Source organism: Lagopus muta, chromosome 6, assembly GCF_023343835.1.
Source record: "Lagopus muta isolate bLagMut1 chromosome 6, bLagMut1 primary, whole genome shotgun sequence".
Lineage (NCBI taxonomy): Eukaryota > Metazoa > Chordata > Aves > Galliformes > Phasianidae > Lagopus > Lagopus muta.
The window spans coordinates 30,375,409-30,393,413 of NC_064438.1; the positions used below are offsets into that span (position 1 = coordinate 30,375,409).

Consider the following 18,005-nt stretch of genomic DNA (forward strand, 5'->3'; position numbering starts at 1 on the left):
TGTTCCCTCCCCCAAAGAAACCCTCTAACTAGCTAGTCTTTAAATGTCTATGAAGCATAAGCTTTGTGACCCACATGAATTCAGTCCTGAAATATAAATCAAAGTTCTGATTTCTGTACACCAACTGCTAACTTTCTGAGCATTCTCATAATTTTGAAGATTTCTCTTTGCCCTGGAGTGTTTATAGAAGTGATAAAATGATACACATGAGATCTTTCAATTCCGAAAATAATAAGATACTGGGAAAAAAAAAAAAAAATCTGTAATAAGCACAACTAGATCAGTAGACTTGGGTGAATTATTCTACTTAGATGGATTTGTATACTTGACAAATGCAGATTTTTCCATGCAGGGTGGTGGGACTAGCAGGGCAGATGTAACTGTTATCTGTGCACCCATTTTTCTTTCTTTGTCCTCAACTCTTAGAGCAAGTTGTCTCATCCTTCTTCTTTTGACTGTTGGTTATTTGCTTTCTCCAGCATGCAGTCTTTGACACTATCCAGTGTTGACTTCCCTTTGTTCTTTTGGGAACTATTTCCTAGTACCTCAATGCATGATCTTGGTCCTGTTGTAGCTTGGAGCTGCTATGTATCCATTAGGTGAATAATATTTTCTGGTAATTTCTCAAGCTAGCGTTGCTTTTTCATCCTCTGCATGAGATACAGATAGCAGAATGAGTAAGACCAGTGGTTGGTGTTCAGAGCCTATAGCTGCATTACAAAAAAAATATCCCTACAGCAGATTACAACAGCATATTTTTTTAAATAAGTGTTTCCCTTTCAAATCCTTGCTTGTAAAAAGATACAGAAATTCTTCCCTGACCCTGGCTTGAACAGACGTGGTTATAGTTAAAGGTATGAAAAACACTATCATACACATAATAGCTACTTTCTTGCTTCCTCTTTTCCCTTGTATTGGTACACAAAAAAACACACTGTCATAATAATGTAAACTCTGCGTGTTCTTTCCTAGAAGTCGCATCTTTTTTTTCTGCTTTCTCTAAGTTTTTTACTTGCATCTTTCCTTAATGTGTTCTTACGAGATTAAAAGCCAGTAGCTCAGTTCTTACACTGAACTATAAATATTATCATGCACTGTTCAATTTTATACACAGTTTAGCTTTTAACTGTTTTGATTTTCCTATGTGTAGTTAATCTGTATAATTATAAACTATCAAAATTACTGCTTGTCTTTCCCAATTTTAATGATAAAAAATGTCAGAGCCATGGAAATAGCAAACTAAGTATATTAGATGAACTTTAGCCTGAAACAAACACAGTAAATCAGAGCTGTTCTATTTTTCAGTGGTAGCTGTCTTACCAGTAAGATTTGAGGTAGAGAAGTAATGGCCTAGAATTTTAGAATCATTTTAGTTGGAAGAAACCCTTACAGGTCATCTACTCCAGCTGCCTTGCAATGATCAGGGACACCCACAGCTAGATAAGGCAGCTCAGAGCCCTGTCCAGCCTGACCTTGAATATCTCCAAAGGACAAGACTTCCACCACCTGCTTGGGCAACCCGTGCCAGTGTCTCACCACTCCTGTTGGGAAAACTTCTTTATATCTAACATAAAACTACTCTCTTTTAGTTTGAAACTGTTTTCCCTTGTCCTATTAAATGTATATATAGAATTCCTTGTTTTCTTTGCACAGGACACACAACACTGTTTTTTGCTTTTGCCATAATTATATAATCTGAATTAGTATCTCCAACATATTTGCCCAACACATGAATAGAAATTACTTAGTTTTGCCAATGTTCAGCAGTGTTTTGAAGTAAACCAGTTCTTAAGTGATTTTAGTTTAATACAAATCTCTGTGTAAGTACCGTAGTCATGAAATGGGGTCATTCTGCATGCATTTCTTGATGGCCTTGTCTGAAATCAAGATTATAGCTGTAACTACATTTCATCAATATGTGCACTCCTTAAGAGACAGCAGTTCTTTATCTCTGTATCATTACAGTGTCTGAATTCTGAATTTATTCTGTTGTGGAATACAAATAAGTCTTCCCCTATAGTAATGTTTTTTTTTATATACGTAGTATTCTGCTGCAGCTAAGTTGGCTATACTGTATATGGAATTAAGAAGAATTTATCAGCATTTTTCAAACAGAACTAGGGCTTTTGCTTGAGGAAAAGATTGAAAAGCAGAGAAATCCCATCCTTTGAAAAATCAAATCCCTGTAAGTAGTTTGTCTGAGTACTCTGTAACAGAGAGGTTCAGATTCAGTGACCATATTTCAAACTCTTGGCTGCTTTTTCAAAAAATCTTGTACATTTAAAACTTAGTACATGTGTTTTCACTTTCCAGTTTCCTGAACAAAATGTGATAGCTATATGGAACAGTTGGTGTTAACTGGGTTTGTTACCTGTTCAGCAACTTCCAATTATTTGCACTGCAGAAATTGGTTTAAAATTGTAAGTTCTGCAACAATAAAGGAATATGCACAACTTAGTGCTCTCTTTTTTTAAAATCTGAATGTCAAGTTTAATTATTTCCTTTTATTTTGATTAATATATGCTTCTATGTATTATGGTATCAGATTTTAAATTACTTTTGAAATCCAGTACACTTTCTTATTATATTAAGAGTATAGATTTAGGTATAAAAAATAAACAAAAAATGAAAATTAGTAAATGTTTATTACTTCTATTATATCTAGCATACAACCTATCTAATTTTGAATGGAAGGAATGCTGAATCTGTGGGATCTCTAAAACATTAAGGCAGTAATTTATATGTTTGAAATGTTTCTCACTGACAGCTAAAGAAGAACGTAAGAAAGAAGAGAGCAGTTTGGAAAATGCACAAAAATGGTAAGGTTTTTTTTCTGCATGTTTTTTTTTTTTCTAACTGTTTGCTTTTGGTTAAAGATGTTATTGGTCTAGGAATGATGTTAAGTAGGAAAAAGCATCTGTACTTCAAAGAAGTAATGCTTTCTGAAAATTTCTTATATAGTCTTCCAGGAAAAAGTTCAGTTGGATTTTTAGCCAGTCTCCTGTGTTTGAGGTTTTAATTACTGTCAACATTGAATTGAATCCTTGTTTTAAAGAATATTGTAGTAACTGATTAACTACTTAACGTAGTAAAAATATGTTTCACTGTCACAAAACTTCTTCATCACCTTAATCTACTGAATGTGATATACTAAGAAACCAGGGAAATCCAAATGGCTTTCTGATCTGAACATCTATACATTGCTTGGGCCAGAAGAGGCAACATACGAAGAAGACAAGTAGATACATGGATAGATAAGAAACTGTTATTTCTATTAAATATTGTGTAGCAGGTTATATTTTCATTAGATCGAAGTGTCTACCTTTAACCTCATACTTACTCAAGATTGTTCTGCTCCATTCATATGAATGTAAAATGATAAGACAATTTAAAGAAAAGCTTGCAAAACACTTTTCATGCATTTTTTGAAGACCATCTATGAAAAGAGTATCAGATATATAGAATAATAGATACACAGTGCGCTGATTTTTAACTTCATTTGCATTACAATCAGTTGGCCAAATATTTCTCAGCTGTTTGGCTGTACAAATTGACCAGGGTAGCTGAGCAGGGAGCAGAAGGACCAGAAGCTCTTTGCAACTCTGCCTCGTGTAACAGCAGCCCTGCTAACTTCCTAGCTGAATCCTCTATTCCAACTGATGCAGCTGATAGAGCTGTCCTGAATCTCAAATTCCTCTGTCCCACCCTCCTCTGCCTTCATCCTGACACTTAGTGCTTTGCCCCTTTTCATGTTTCATCTTCTGATCTTTCCCAGTTAGCACTGTTTGTTGTCATTCAGCTTGCTCTAGCTTCCTGGGCTGCTTCCTGACTTTTAGGAGTAACAGATTTTTTCAGCAGTAACTTAAAATGCTGAATGTTAGCAGTTGAGAAACCTAAATTCAGTATCAGACAAGTAATTCTTTATGTCAACTGCAAATTAGATGTACCTTTGTACCCTAGAGAGCCTACTCTGCTCCAGAAAGGCTGCAGAGCAGAGGGGACATGAAAACAACTGTGCTACAGAAGGAAAATTTGTCAATAAGTAGAAATTAAACAGGTCAGCCAGCTGCTAGTCAACTGTTGAGCTAATTTTCTGCCCCTTCTGCAGCAAATGGGAACAGTTCACCTGGGACACTGATTGTCTTGGGAGATATTTGGGAGTTTTCTATCTCTTTTTCTGACTGTGCAGAAAGACCAACCTGGATGTCCAAGTAAGGAGGAGTCTTTCTGGGCTCAAAAAAAGTAATGTAAAGTACAAATTACCACTGATCTTTCTTTAGACTGTGAAAAATACATATTACTTTTAATAACTATCACCAAATCTTACTGCTCTGTGACCTATGCTTTGCAGAAAGAAGTGATTCAACCTCTACAAAAGTGAACATACTACTTTGGTTCATTTAGATCAACCTCCATGTACTGTTATTAGTAATGTGAACTGTTTCATTTTATCTGCACAAAGCAATATCATAAAGGTTAAATAAGCACAATCAGTTAAAATATTCTCAAAAGTATCTTCTGTAATAAAAATATGAAAATGAAAATATTTAGTTGCATAATAATTCTGTAGCTGCCTTATAAAATAAAAGTGCATTACCATATTGATAATGTTCTTTTTTTTCATAAAATTCATTGCTGTTATCTGCTTATTGACACACTGGGAAGGAGACAATTCATTTTCTGTAAAATCTCTAACTATCTGAAAGTTATTTTTAACCAGAGCTGGAGGTTTTTTCCTCACTTGGCACATGACTCTTCTGTAGTCTTTCTATAAAGAGAAATGGCAAAATAAGGTCTCAGTGGCACATTGTGAATAATATTAAAGACTTAGGTAGAATATAACATTTCCTGTAATACAAGAAATTGAGCCCATGATTTGACTGTGTGACATATCTCTGTGGTGGTTCATGCATCTATAAGCTGATCTCCTGAGAGTGAGGTAGATATTGGAAGGATAGTTACACCCAGCATGAATTGCTGCTATGATTTCCAAGGCTAAGGGGAAGTAATGGTAACTGCCAGCCTTGACTACCAAATCAGGAATCAGCCCTCAGACAAACTTTCCCCTGTAGGCTTACTATTGACAGTTTCTTTCTCTTCCCCTCCTAGCTTTGAAGAAACAGTGGGATACTTTGGGATAAAGCCAAAGCCTGGTGAGAAGGAGATCACACCAAACTATGTTTTCACGGTGTGGTACGAATTCTGCAGTGACTTCAAGACCATTTGGAAACGAGAGAGCAAAAGCATTTCCAAGGAGCGGTAAGGTTCTAATAAAGTCATTAATACTATTTTAGATGTCTGGGAAACTGTTCCTTCTCAAACCTAACAAATTATACTCCTATATTTCACAGGCGTCATTGTTTTCTTTCAGATCTAATGGACATCAAGGAAAGATTATTCCCTCAGGGTGCGTAGGAAAATTCACCAAAGGCATGCTGTCCCCACAAAAAGATAAACACATATAATCTGATAAATTACACTTTTGTAACCCCTTCCAATTACTAGCTAGTAAAATGAAAGGGGAGCTGTGCTAATTTGTAACAGATTGCTTCTCTGTGCATTTTCATGTTGAACTAGCCTAAATGAGGCGATATTGCTGTCGCAGACAGTACAGACAAATAAAAGTGAATGCTTTTCCAGTTAATATACTGCACTTGCATCAAAGGGAAGCCCCAGAGATTCAGGCCACACTTAGCACTGTGTTGAAGCCCAACACTGAATTTACAGCACCACTTCTGACTCTTGGTGTCCTGCTGAGGACTTCAAACTACTTACCGCTGGATCTCACCGCAGTCAACTTATTTTATTAGTTAGAGTAAAAAAATAAAATATAAATCCTTCAATTATTTGCACACTTTTCTTAAAGAAGCTAAAAATCTTTTCCAAAGATATCTGTACTATGAGTGAGTAAATGCCATGTTAATCATGTCTCAATTCATTTGAAAAGACCTAAAAGGTGGTATTGTGATCATGCTTTGGAAAAGAATGGACTAATCACTTTAAGCATGAAATACAAACCCAGGTGTGTATTCTGAAGTGACACAGATGTAAAGAAAAGATTTCCTAAAAGATCTTAGCACTTACACTTGCCTTTTTTGCTTTAAATCAGTGGGGATCTTTGAATCCTGTAAATAGATTTTTAAAGGACAAAATGGAGAAAATATAAACTCCTGATTGTCAGTCTAATGTACATTGTTTTACAGGTTTTAAACTCTTGAAAGTTGTAGGTGTTGGTATAATCTGTATAATAGTTAAATTGATTTTAGAAGCTGGAAAGTGTGAACACTGTCAGAATCTTTTAATTTTTTTTCTCTAAGTCAATATTCAAATAGTTTTCCAAAATAAAAAACATGTAAAATTATTAGCCACTGAGAAGATTGCTCTAATCATCTAGGGATCGTATAGTGGATATACTTCAGTTCAGAGAAAAAATTCATCCAGAGCATACATCTATTCTTTTGTACGTAGTTAGTGCTTTGCTGATGGGATACAGTGATCCCTTCAGAGCAATTGATTTAAGTTGTTGATTAATATAATGTTTGATTAATACATTAGAAATCTTTTAAAAAAAAAAAAAAGAAAAAAACCCCTCAAAGTTTCTTAAAACAACGTTCAAGAAATCTTTGTTGAGTAAACTGCTGTATTCTGTGTTTTCTTGCTGGAATGAGATGAGAATTACTGTTTAATAATAATGTAAATAAAATGTAATAGTAAAAATAGATTGCAAATATTTCATCAGTTCCTTTAATACATATTTTTATTCCTATTCATGAATGTAAAGCAATGCCACTTGTTAGAATATTTCTTCAAAGTGCTAATTTCTGGATTATAGACTTTTTCAGAATTCGATTTTTTTTTAAAGTTTCATTAATCTCAAAAGAACAATTCATTGTTGTTTACATTAAAAATCTAGGTGATTCATCAAGACTATGAGGTGCTGAAATGAGGATCTTTGTGTAATAAGTAAATTAGAATGACAGAAGAGCTGTTTTCATCATCCTAAATTGTTTCGTAATGTGCTACTGAAAAGAAGAACTTCATGAAATCAGTAAATTTAAATGATGGGAAAACTATTTCACTCATCTGAAAATGTCCTGTGAATTCCCGACCTTCTAAGGTTTTGTTTTACAAAGTGTGAGACTAATAGTTGATGAACTGATGCCCAAGAAATTTTGAAAGAAAGCTCATTCTGCACATTGGTAACTAAAAACCTCAGTATGACAGGAATGGACAGCTGTCTTCCATAACTGGCTAATTAATTTGATGCACTATTTGTTTTGCATTTCTAGAGATGGTAATTAAAAAGAAAAAAAAAAAAAAAAAAAAAACCATGTTCATCACCAATGAATTCTTTTGTTCTAAAAAAAAAATTTAAAGAGGAAAAATTGGTATCATAAGCCAGTATTTTCATTGTTGGGCTCTGAAACTGAGACATTGATATTCTTATATAAACACTTTTACTGTTACCTTACCCTTCAAATTTCAGGAGGAGCTGCAGAAGTATAAAATGTATCTGAATTAATCTAGTCATGTAGATACCTAAATATGGATTTGTTTACATTTATGGGGGAATGTCAATATTGGATTATAATTTCTCATTCATAAAGTATGGCTCAGAAAATTCTAAATTTAATTATAATATGCAGAATTATCAGTAATATGCCATGCCAAATACATTCTTAAAAATGTATTGCCTTAAAATTAATAGTAGTGAACTGGGGCAAAAGATTTAAAGTGGAAAATTAAATTTTTATACTCAAAACGAGCTAGTTTGTGTTGCATAAGAGAAACTATAAAATCTCTGAATTTCTGGGAGAAAGGATATCCCCTGTAACAAAATGACAGCCTCAGCTGCAGGAGCCTGTTTTGTCTAACATCTACTTGGCTCCTAAATGTAACGCAACTGTAGAAATCTAATTAGATTAATGCTTTTTCATGAAGTAAAGGAACACTTTAACAGAGCTGCTTGGCACTTAACTCACCATGAAAATAAATCAGCTGCCTGCAAAATATTGTTGAATCGTTGTCTCTTTCCTGGACAAAATTTGAACACCATTAAAAAAAAAAAAAAAAAAAAAAACAAGACAGAATTACAAATAGATAACAAACCTAGATAAATACAACAAATAAATGACTATAGAGATAAAATGAAGAAACTTTTTGATTGTGCATCCAGGTACATCAACTGCCTTTTTTTGCTTTCTTCTTATTATTTTTGAGATTTTGAGATGCTAACAAAACTGAAGTTCAAAACAAAGTTCTGCCATCTTATACTGTGGCAAATTGCATATCTACAAGTCTCTTTTCCTTTTTTTAATTCAATTTTATTTTCAGTTAGAATGTCTATGCATTCAGAATCAAAATAAATGTGTATTAATATGTGAATATCTACCCATAAGTCTGTTAAAGCATTCAAGATCTATTGAAGTGTATTTTAACATAATACTCTAGTCAAGTCTGAGTATGAGGAAAAAATATAAGCATATATATTTAAAAAAAAATAACAAGTTGTTTGCAGCAATGAATAGAAAATCACAGAATGTAATCATATGCTTTGCAAAATAAGTGTGATGAGGATTATCATGTTCTTATGCTTTACATATGAAGCAACCATATAGGAATGCAATTATTGCTGTTAATTTTTCTCACTGCTTCCACTACAAACGTAAGATTGTAGCAACAGTTACCACAAGAAAGTCTATCATTTCTTTTAGATAGAATACACATACAAATTGCACAGCTAGGTAACAGAAATCAGAAAACAAAAAAGGACCAGAGTTTGTCTCAATGTCTAGAGAAGACACAGTCAGTTGATAAACAGAAATGCGTCTCACCTTAAAAATAGGGTGCTTCCTGCTTTTAGAAGGTCCCTTTTTTAATGCCTTTTTTGTTCTTCAATGTTATCACTAGCACAAAACACATTGATGGTATCACCTTTATCTTGTGAAAAGAGCTGTAGTGATTGTTTTTTTGGGGTGCACAAAAGCAATGAATCACAGGTTTAAAACGCTGAAGCTCTGAGCTCTGTGAGTAGCAATGGTGGTAGTTGTCTGAACAATAAAAAGGGCAGTGAAGGTGCCCAGTAAATTTTTGTTTACTCTAGTAAGATGGAGTTGGCTATAGCTTTCTACCTCTTTCATTTTTGGTGCACATTATTGGTCTAACCATCAATTAAGCTAATCTGTGAGGCTCACTTGCACCTAACAACTGAAATTTGGCAGGAGCACTTGCCACAGAGGAAGCAGTGGATTATATTTTTGTTTTCAATATTGCAGTGAGCAATGAGGAAAAATAATCTTTAGTTCAAGACATTATAACAGTTTTCAAAGGCCAGATTTATTTTATAGCTTGACTTTAAATGTGAGTTTCTCTCACTGTATCATATGTAGTATGGGATATATATGCTAAGCTGCTCAGAACCTAATGAAAAAGATACAATAGAGAACTTAAAAGCATGAAGACTGATTGGGAAATAGTTGTTACATACCTCATTTAACACAATATCGAGTGAAATTAGCAAGTGGCTGGCACAAGCCAAATACAATTGCTTACAGTAGCCGTACTTAATCGGTTGAATACCTTCCCACCAGATGTCCCAGGTGCCAAAAGTTTGCATTGCTTCTGAATGATGATGGTGCAAATCCATATTAGAATATGACGAACTGTTCATAGAGAGTTTCCTGCTGGGAGAGCATTGTGGGGATTGCTACTGAATGCTTTGGCTGTCCTTAGATGTTCCTTAGTATCTAGTGGTATCCAGCTCAGCTGGACTGAAGCATATTTCTAGTCTGGGCTGATGTAGCTTTTTTTGGGACTTACTGTTCTTTTCTTAAGCACCAGCTTTGATAAAGGCATAAAGTTATTTCTTTTCTTGTGACTACAGTGGTAAAATTCATCACCTTCAAACAGATAATCAGTAAATCCAGAAAAAAAGTAAAAGCAAACTAAGTGTATTAGCATTTTGAGATTTGGAGAGAAATTCCACTGATAATTACATCAGACAAACATAGAAAAATGTATATAAATGAATATTTATTCTATATACAATTTAAAGATTTGATAAATAATGATCAAGTTCTTTTTAGAAGACTTGACAGGAGGCTTGACTAGCCAATTCTATTGTACAATATAATGATAGAAGTGTTTCAAACTTCAAGGTCTTTTATAAGGCTATTGTGATGCTAAGCAAGGACTTTACCAAATAATTGTCTGTCTTCGCACACCAGTGAGACCTGAACATTCATGAATAGCTTGCTCAGACAGGAGTTTTTGTATCCTAACTGCTTTCAAGTGCAGAATGAACCAGCTCACACCTTCTGTTTGGCTGGGTGGGAAGCATGAGTGAACGTGGCAAGAGTTTATCTGCTGAGTTACCTGGCTTACGATGAAAACTTTATTAAATGCAAGCATATATTCTAGTTGAATTTCTGTGTTGGAGTTATAAATTAAAAATAAAAATGATGCTTATATTTTTCGCTAATATGGTCCAATTTAAGAGGCATGACTTGGATCTAGTTTAGAGGGAAAACCAGCACCTGTCACATCGAGGCAGGAAAAAAGCAAATTATATTCCCTCTGATTATAGTAAAGATTCAAATACAATATTGGAGTCATGAGTCTCCCAATTAAAAATACGTTTCTTTGTTTACTTCATTCAGTTTTCTTTTCCATATTGTGTGATACTGTGCTATACTGCTCAGCATTGCATTTGACATCGTATCTTCTTTATTCATCAGGATATATTGACCTCTTTTGCTCACTACTGAATGAGAATAATGTTTCTTTTGAACATAACCGTGTTGTGGTTGATCAGATTTCAAAGCTTAATTGACTTGCATTCCTTAAATCTTCTTTTTTCTCCACTGAAACACACTGACACCAGAACTATTGGTGTTTAATGTCTTGGTATGGTAAGTAGACCTGAGCTGTGACATTCACTGATTAATGCTACCCAAAACACAACGTGTGAGGAATATCTATTGCCTCCTCTGCTGAGATTATAAAACACGCAGGAAAAAGAAAAGCAGGCCTTCCCCGAGGTGACCCTGTCAGAAGTAAGTCTTTAGCTGTTTTCTGTAAAGACAAGCCATTGCTGTTTCCTTTGCAAAAAATATTTTTCCAAGTTTATAATTAGTTGTTCTTAGACTGCTCTGCCCCTTGAATTGTGCAGTCTCCAAGCTTCTAAAAGTCATGGCTTTTTAGTTAGGCGAAGTCCCTAGAGACTGGAAAAAGGGAAACAGCACTCTCATTTTCAAGAAAGGGAGAAATGAAGACCCAGAGAACTGCAGGCCGATGAGCCTGAAATAATGGAAAGGAATACACAAATTGATCTACCACCACCAGGCAAATTTATGATTTTAAATTTGGATGGTTTTCATACTATTTTGTTTTTCTAATTTCAACAATAGTGCTTGCATGTACAGTAGCCAGTTCTAGCACCCTAAACATGTTTAACAAAGAAAAGAACTATTTATTAGGCAAGTTTACAGTGTGGATGCTTCAGTGATGTAATTGCTTTGCTAATAATTGACTTTAAAAAATCCCAGGAAATTATATTCATCTAAAATTATGTACTTAACTTTCTGTGAATTCCTCCTAATCTTATCAGTCATACGTTAACAAAGTGATTTCTCCCTAAAAGTACAATGTGTTATTCATAATGTCTCTCTGAACCAAATATCGAATGATTCAGATAATTTTAGTGAGCTGGTTTATTTTTATTCCCTATTCCAAACTATTCATTCCATGTAAAAAATTCCAGATTTCTTGAATATAGTGCAAATATAGAATAAAACACAGAGTTACAACTAAATCAGCAGCACAAATAATTTTCTTTTCAAGACCAAGAATGTATAATCTCTAGAATTCACCTTTCAGTTGAAAATGTGGACTCAAAACATTTAAAAGCAGTTCAGAAAACTGTCCTAGGACCAAAGAGAATGTGATAGGAAAGAAAACATGATTGAAACAGGTAAAAGTTTAGAAATTCATACCTCCATTTGATTGTGCTGAACGTGTTTACACACACCTAAAATGCATTATCATCTTTGCATAAACCTCTGCAGCTGTGAGGAATAGCATGCTGTTCAGTGGCTGCTGTCATCTATGAAAAAGAAGCAAAAATGTACTGATTAACAAAAAACTGTAAAAGAATGGAGTAGTATGTTACAGCTTAGTTGCTGACTTGACACAGAGAAAGCTAATTAAGTTTTAGCAAGGCTACAGATAAGTTTTAAAATGTATAGAATAGTAACTTCATCTTGGTGTATTTGAGATAGTACATGCAGCTAGGAATTACAACAAGGAATGTTATTTTCCAGCACTGAATGTTGATAAACACAATGAGGAATTTATGAATGTGTTCTGTATTTTTAAAAAGATGTCCAGAATTGGGTATGCTGATAATGTTACAACAAGGAAATACACATCAGTAATTGCAGCTATAATCCACTTTCCTTTCTGCTTTTCTTCCAAAATTCCTCAAAAATTGAGCGTGTCAAAAGTGGTTTGAACTGGACGTGGTATTTTTTAATACTTTTTGACCGGCCATAACAATTATTTCTACAAGTGGAAAAAATTAAATAAGAGAAGAAAATACAATTTTTCAGTTCCTGAGTGCCAAGAAATGTGTTGTTTATAGTAAAAGGCTGATCTTGTGTGTAGTAGTGAAAACTGGGTTGCTGAGTTTTTGCTTGTAAAAACTCACTTGCAATTTTTTTCCCTCTGCATATTGCATATTGAGTTGTAAAGTAGGCGTCTGTAGCATCAGCATTTTAAAGGCAGATAGCTGGCCAGATCCTGTCTCCAGCAGACCAAGAATTTTCTTTCCTTTTTATCACTATTTAGCACATAATTTCCCCTGCCTTTTCCTCTGTCTGAAAGAGGAGAGTCAAGTCCTTTTCTCCTTTCCCTCTTGATAAAACTTCTGGTTGTGCTCTTCTCAATAAATTCTCACAGAAACACAGGATTTAGGATCTGCAGTACAATAAGATCAAAAGGCAAGAATAGAAACAATGGAGTCAGATTTGTGTTCTCTCCCCTTATCTCAGTAGTGCTTTTAGTAGACTGGTGTGTAGTTGTGCACAAGGCTGCCTTAACTATCTGTGCACAAGAACTTCTTCTAATTTGTATCTCTCTATCACCACATCAGTGAGATTGGCCTGTCAATTCCATGTAAAGCAACAAGGAAAACATTAAGATAAAAAATGGCAAATGCTTTCATTTCAAGATCTTCAGAGGAAATTAAGAGGATAACCAAGCAAATGTCTTGCTAAAATATTGTATCCTGTATATATAAAAGATCTAGCCAGCTGGTTTGTGGATGTTTTGTTAAGTATCTTTTTGCCTTCCTACTGCAGCTGTTTTGGTTCCATACAATCCTGATCCTACAAGAAAGGAGAGATAGTTTGCCTGCATTATACACTGAAAATCTCAGAAGACAGACCATGCTTTTGCTTTTGCTTTTCTCTTCAGTAAAAATGCATTCTGATCTATTCTGGTACTTTATGAAGTGCCTTTGAATACTAATTAGTATTCTGTTTGGTCTTTTTTGTGTCTAAAAAGGTTGGTGGTGGTACTTTTTACAGGTAAAATATATATTAAGCAGATCTAGAGCAGTTTGAATTTCTTTGAATCTAACAATGCCTTCTGTGTATATTTTGTTTCAGAATTAAAGTGGCTCAGCAATCAGTAAGCAAGTTAACTGCAGAGAAGAAAGTTGAAACAAAGAAAATCAATCCTACGGCTAGCCTGGTATGATTTCTTTCTCAGCATGACATTTAGAATATTTTTGTGACACTGTTCTTGTCATTCAGGATGATGGTGGGTTTTTGTTGTTGTTGAAGTGTGATGCAGAGTTCTTAGTCAGTTTGAATGTAGCAGGTTATTATTCTTCCCAAAGAAAAATTGCAAAGCTTATGCCCTACAGTAGTCTAATAGTGAAGGTTAAAGCTTAATTTAGTTGTGCCTAAGTATGGCTCCGCTATTCTAGAGAAGAAAACATAATTAGACCTTTTCTGATTTCTTCCCCATTGCTGCTAAGTCTCTTGTATTTTCTTTTGTGCTATTTACTGCTCGCTGTACACATTTAAAAAATGAGAGAGCATCTTCTTTCTCTAAAACCTTTCAAAATGTTGTTTACTCTGTTGAATAGTGGTAGAAGGGTTCAAATCCTTATTTTGTCATTAGTGTTTCCCAGTTTCTTTTTTATAGGACATAGAAAGAGGAGTAATAATTTACACTGTAGACAAAACTGGTTTTTATCTTTGTGCAAGGCAAAGAATTTCTCAAACTGTGGGATGCAAGAGAATATGGGAGGGAAATGTACATGAAGGAAGTCAGTTATTTCCATGCCCAACAGAGCATATCAGTTGCAGGATAGGCAGCAGAGATAAAAACGACTAAAATTGCTTGGGAAAGGGTCATTAGACAACATAATCTACCTAATGCTAAATTGGAGTATTTATGTCAGCAGAAACCATTTTGGACAAAAGAAGGTATTAAACTGAGAAATGTATCTTGTTTACTCTCACTGCACTGATCTTCACAGAGCTGCTCATTCATCTGGCTATTTTTAAAGGCACACAGTTTTTGACAAGTGTGTAGCTAAAGCAAGCTCAGCTTCGCTAAAGTAACTAGTGAACTCACTGTGAGCCTTCCTTGAGTGCTCCAGGAGTTTTTTGTTTGATTGTTTCTTTTTAATTAAGCAAAACTCTGATCTGCTGAGTCATTTAGTACCTCTCAGTATTGTAGACAAAATACTTAAGGCAACTTGAGAGCAGACAGAAAATTAGAGGAAAGAATGATAATAAAGTTCTTTCTATTTTTAACAACAGAAAGAGAGACTACGTCAAAAAGAAGCCAATGTGAATGCCAACTGAAAGGAGAAAGATGAAAATGATAGTGTGTCGTAATACCTTTCAAGACGCTTTATTATGCCTATGGCTCAGAGAGCACCTTATGTTTGTTATTGAATTCTGCTTTGCTGATCTATTCCAAGACAATCCACTAAATGTTTTTCAGTTCCTTCAAAGGAGTTTGTACATAAAGTAGAAGGAATTCTAAGAAAATTTTTTACATGGGAATTCAGAATGATTTTCTGTAGTTCTTCCTTACATTGTAAGGAATCTAGTTGTTTATGGTTATTTAAAGGACTCTATGTATAATGCAGTAAAATGAAAGAGTTTAAATGAAAAATTTGGATACAAGATTAGATAATGACTAAGAACTTGTAGGTTATTTACAGGGCTTTGTGTAGATTAGAGCAAATATGCTGTTTGGCTCACAAAGCACTGTTATACAATATTTTTTTTGTTACTTCAGCAGTAACTGAGGTAAAATAGACTAACTGTAAGTAATATTACAGTGTCTGAGTACTGGATGCATCTTTCTATAACTGATTAAATGTAATTATAGATTTACTCTGTATTTTACTATAAATATTTTTATAGAGACCTCAACTTATGCCACACATTGAAATGAAAGCAATATTTTGCACATGGAAAGGAATAGCTTCAAATTCTTTATCTGTATGATCGATGGTGTAACTGATTCACTATTTTTTTGTTTGTTTTAACCTGTCCTATATTCTGAACTCCAAAAAACAAAAAAAGAAAAAAAGAGATTAAAAAGTATATTTTTATTTCAGTGTTTGTTGAAACTACCAGTTCCATAAAATAATGTTTTTACTCATCGTTATTAATTGAACTAAAATATGTTTCCATGAAGTTATATATTTGTCATTAAATCTTAATCTTTCAATTCTATTGAAAGCTTTCTTTTAAACAATGAATAAGTCACTCTAAAATGCCCGGTCTTGTCCTGCTATAATTTTATGAAGAATGTATCCAGCATATAAATATATATCTATGTCGATAAATAAATTTAATAAGTAAAACTTGAGGAAGAAATATGAGCTGTCATCCTGCGGCATTTTAATCATTGCTTGTAAAGTAGCAGAGCCTGAAAAAAATCTACCATGTATCCACTGTTACTTGAAGATTCTTGTAAGGAAAAGTCCTGAAGCGTGAGTTAATTTAATGTAAAAACAGGACAACAAACTGGAGAAAATGTTCTTCTGCTTGCTGACCATAAAGAGAAACTGCCTTCTTTATGATAACGATAACTGAAATGGTTTAGGAAGAGATATTAGATTAAAAAAAAATTCAAAAAGAAAAAAAAGATGGGAAGGCATTAGCCCTTTGACTTAATAGATGGAAAGTATGCCCATTAAACAAATTATTCATCACTAGAAATGAAGACTTGTTAAAGAAGACAACAGTTGTGGAATTTACCTCCCATTCATGACTGTAGCTGGAAAACTTCATATACTGCAGGTTTCTTAAATGACTCTATCGTCCTCAATAGATAAAAATAAGGGAAGCAAGGTTGTTCTGAATGTTTTAGAGTTTCTAGCTGCTACAAATATACCTGAGATGTGCTAGTGTCATTTTTATGGAAACAGTCAATAACACACCAACAAAAATAAACTAAGTTTTAGCTCCGCTATTCCCACTGAAGAAAAATATATTCCAAAGATTTAAATTTTGTCTTCCACCAAGTAGGTGAAGTACATTTATTTCCATATTATCAGTGCTAACAGGAGCAATAATGCTTATAAAAACCAAAGAACTGCAAGCAAGGCAATTTTGATGATCTTTTAAGCAAATAACTATTGAGTTTTGCTATTGTTTTTTATCTGTCCCGAAGAGAATGTATATTGACATTTGGTTGATTGGGATTTTTTCATTGACACGTTTTATCCAATACTAATCAATAAGAGTAGTACTGTTTGTGAAATAAGGACTGATGTTGCAAATTCTTATTAAAAACATACTGTGGAAAGCATTTTTAAGTTCTTGAAATATCCTGTTTCAAAATCTCTCTCTGTGAAATTTCATTTTTCAGTTCAAAGTGATTTTTTCAGTTTGCAGTATTGAAAAATGTATATAAAAAGGGATTAAAATTAAAATTTTTGATGTAAAATGTTCCTTGATTAGATGTATAATTCTTCTTTTTGTTTTCAGATTATAAATTTGCCAACATATTAAGAATATAGGCTATTGTTCAGAAATCTCCAAAACTTACACTGCACAGATATACTGTTTCTTCCTTATTCACGTTTATACCAACTTCACTCTTAAAATAGAGATTTAGAGTACAACTTCATTATCTATTAATTGTACTATCGATTTTACTGTTTTTAAGTGGTGTAGAAAAAAGTACATCTAGACTATTTAATTAATTCTGTTACTGAAAATTTGGACATTTTTGGATGGAATTCATCAGCTAAATATCTGACTCACCCCCTAAATACCACACTGACACTAGTGCTGCCGAGAGGTGTCATCAGACAATGACAAACAGCAGATGTGCTGACCTCAACTAAACTATTGGTTTAATGAAGAGATATTAGCAGATATTACGTATCTGTGTAAGCTGTTAAATTATAACATATTTAGGGACTACAGATGTAACAAACAGCCAACAAGACGACTCATCTTGAGGTCAGCAAGTGTCACCAGAAATAATGTTTGAAAATTAAATTTAGATTGGTGCCTCATTTTACCCTCAGTTTTCTAGTTTAGAGGGGAAGAAAAAGAGGAGAGAAAACAAAAGGATGAAAGTAAAGAGATGGAAGGGAACAGAAGACTTGTACAAGGTACGTGATTACATTGCTGACAAGGAAGTAAAAGAATGGAGTAAATAAAGCCAAGCAACCATAGCTACACAGTTACTATTTCTCAAAGCTACTTCATTTAAAATACTTGTATGCTATGCGGAATATATGTTTTTTACTCTCCTATTATTGCCAAGTTTCTCAGAATCTGTTAAGAAAAGCAGTATTAAAACCCTTTTTACTCAGTGGGTGCTTATTGCACATAAAAATGGTATGTGTTGCTAATTTATAAACTGGATGACTAGGAAAAACTTAATTTAGATAAGTAACTCTCTAATCTGTGAAATGCTCTTTAACTTATTTACAATGTTATTGCTTACTGATAGTA

General features: G+C 33.9%; 1 protein-coding gene across 5 annotated transcripts in view; it reads left to right on the forward strand.

Annotated features, from left to right (window-relative positions):
* Positions 1–15,633, forward strand: part of FMN1 (formin 1) — a 176,677-nt gene extending 161,044 nt beyond the window's left edge. For all 5 annotated transcript variants that reach the window (XM_048948464.1, XM_048948462.1, XM_048948463.1 and 2 more), the window contains 4 exons: positions 2,768–2,819; positions 5,110–5,259; positions 13,668–13,752; positions 14,835–15,633. In XM_048948464.1, coding sequence (XP_048804421.1) covers positions 2,768–2,819; positions 5,110–5,259; positions 13,668–13,752; positions 14,835–14,879 — 332 coding nt within the window. In that variant the 3' untranslated portion in view covers positions 14,880–15,633. The remainder of the gene's footprint in view (positions 1–2,767; positions 2,820–5,109; positions 5,260–13,667; positions 13,753–14,834) is intronic.
* The last annotated feature ends 2,372 nt before the right edge of the window (positions 15,634–18,005 follow it).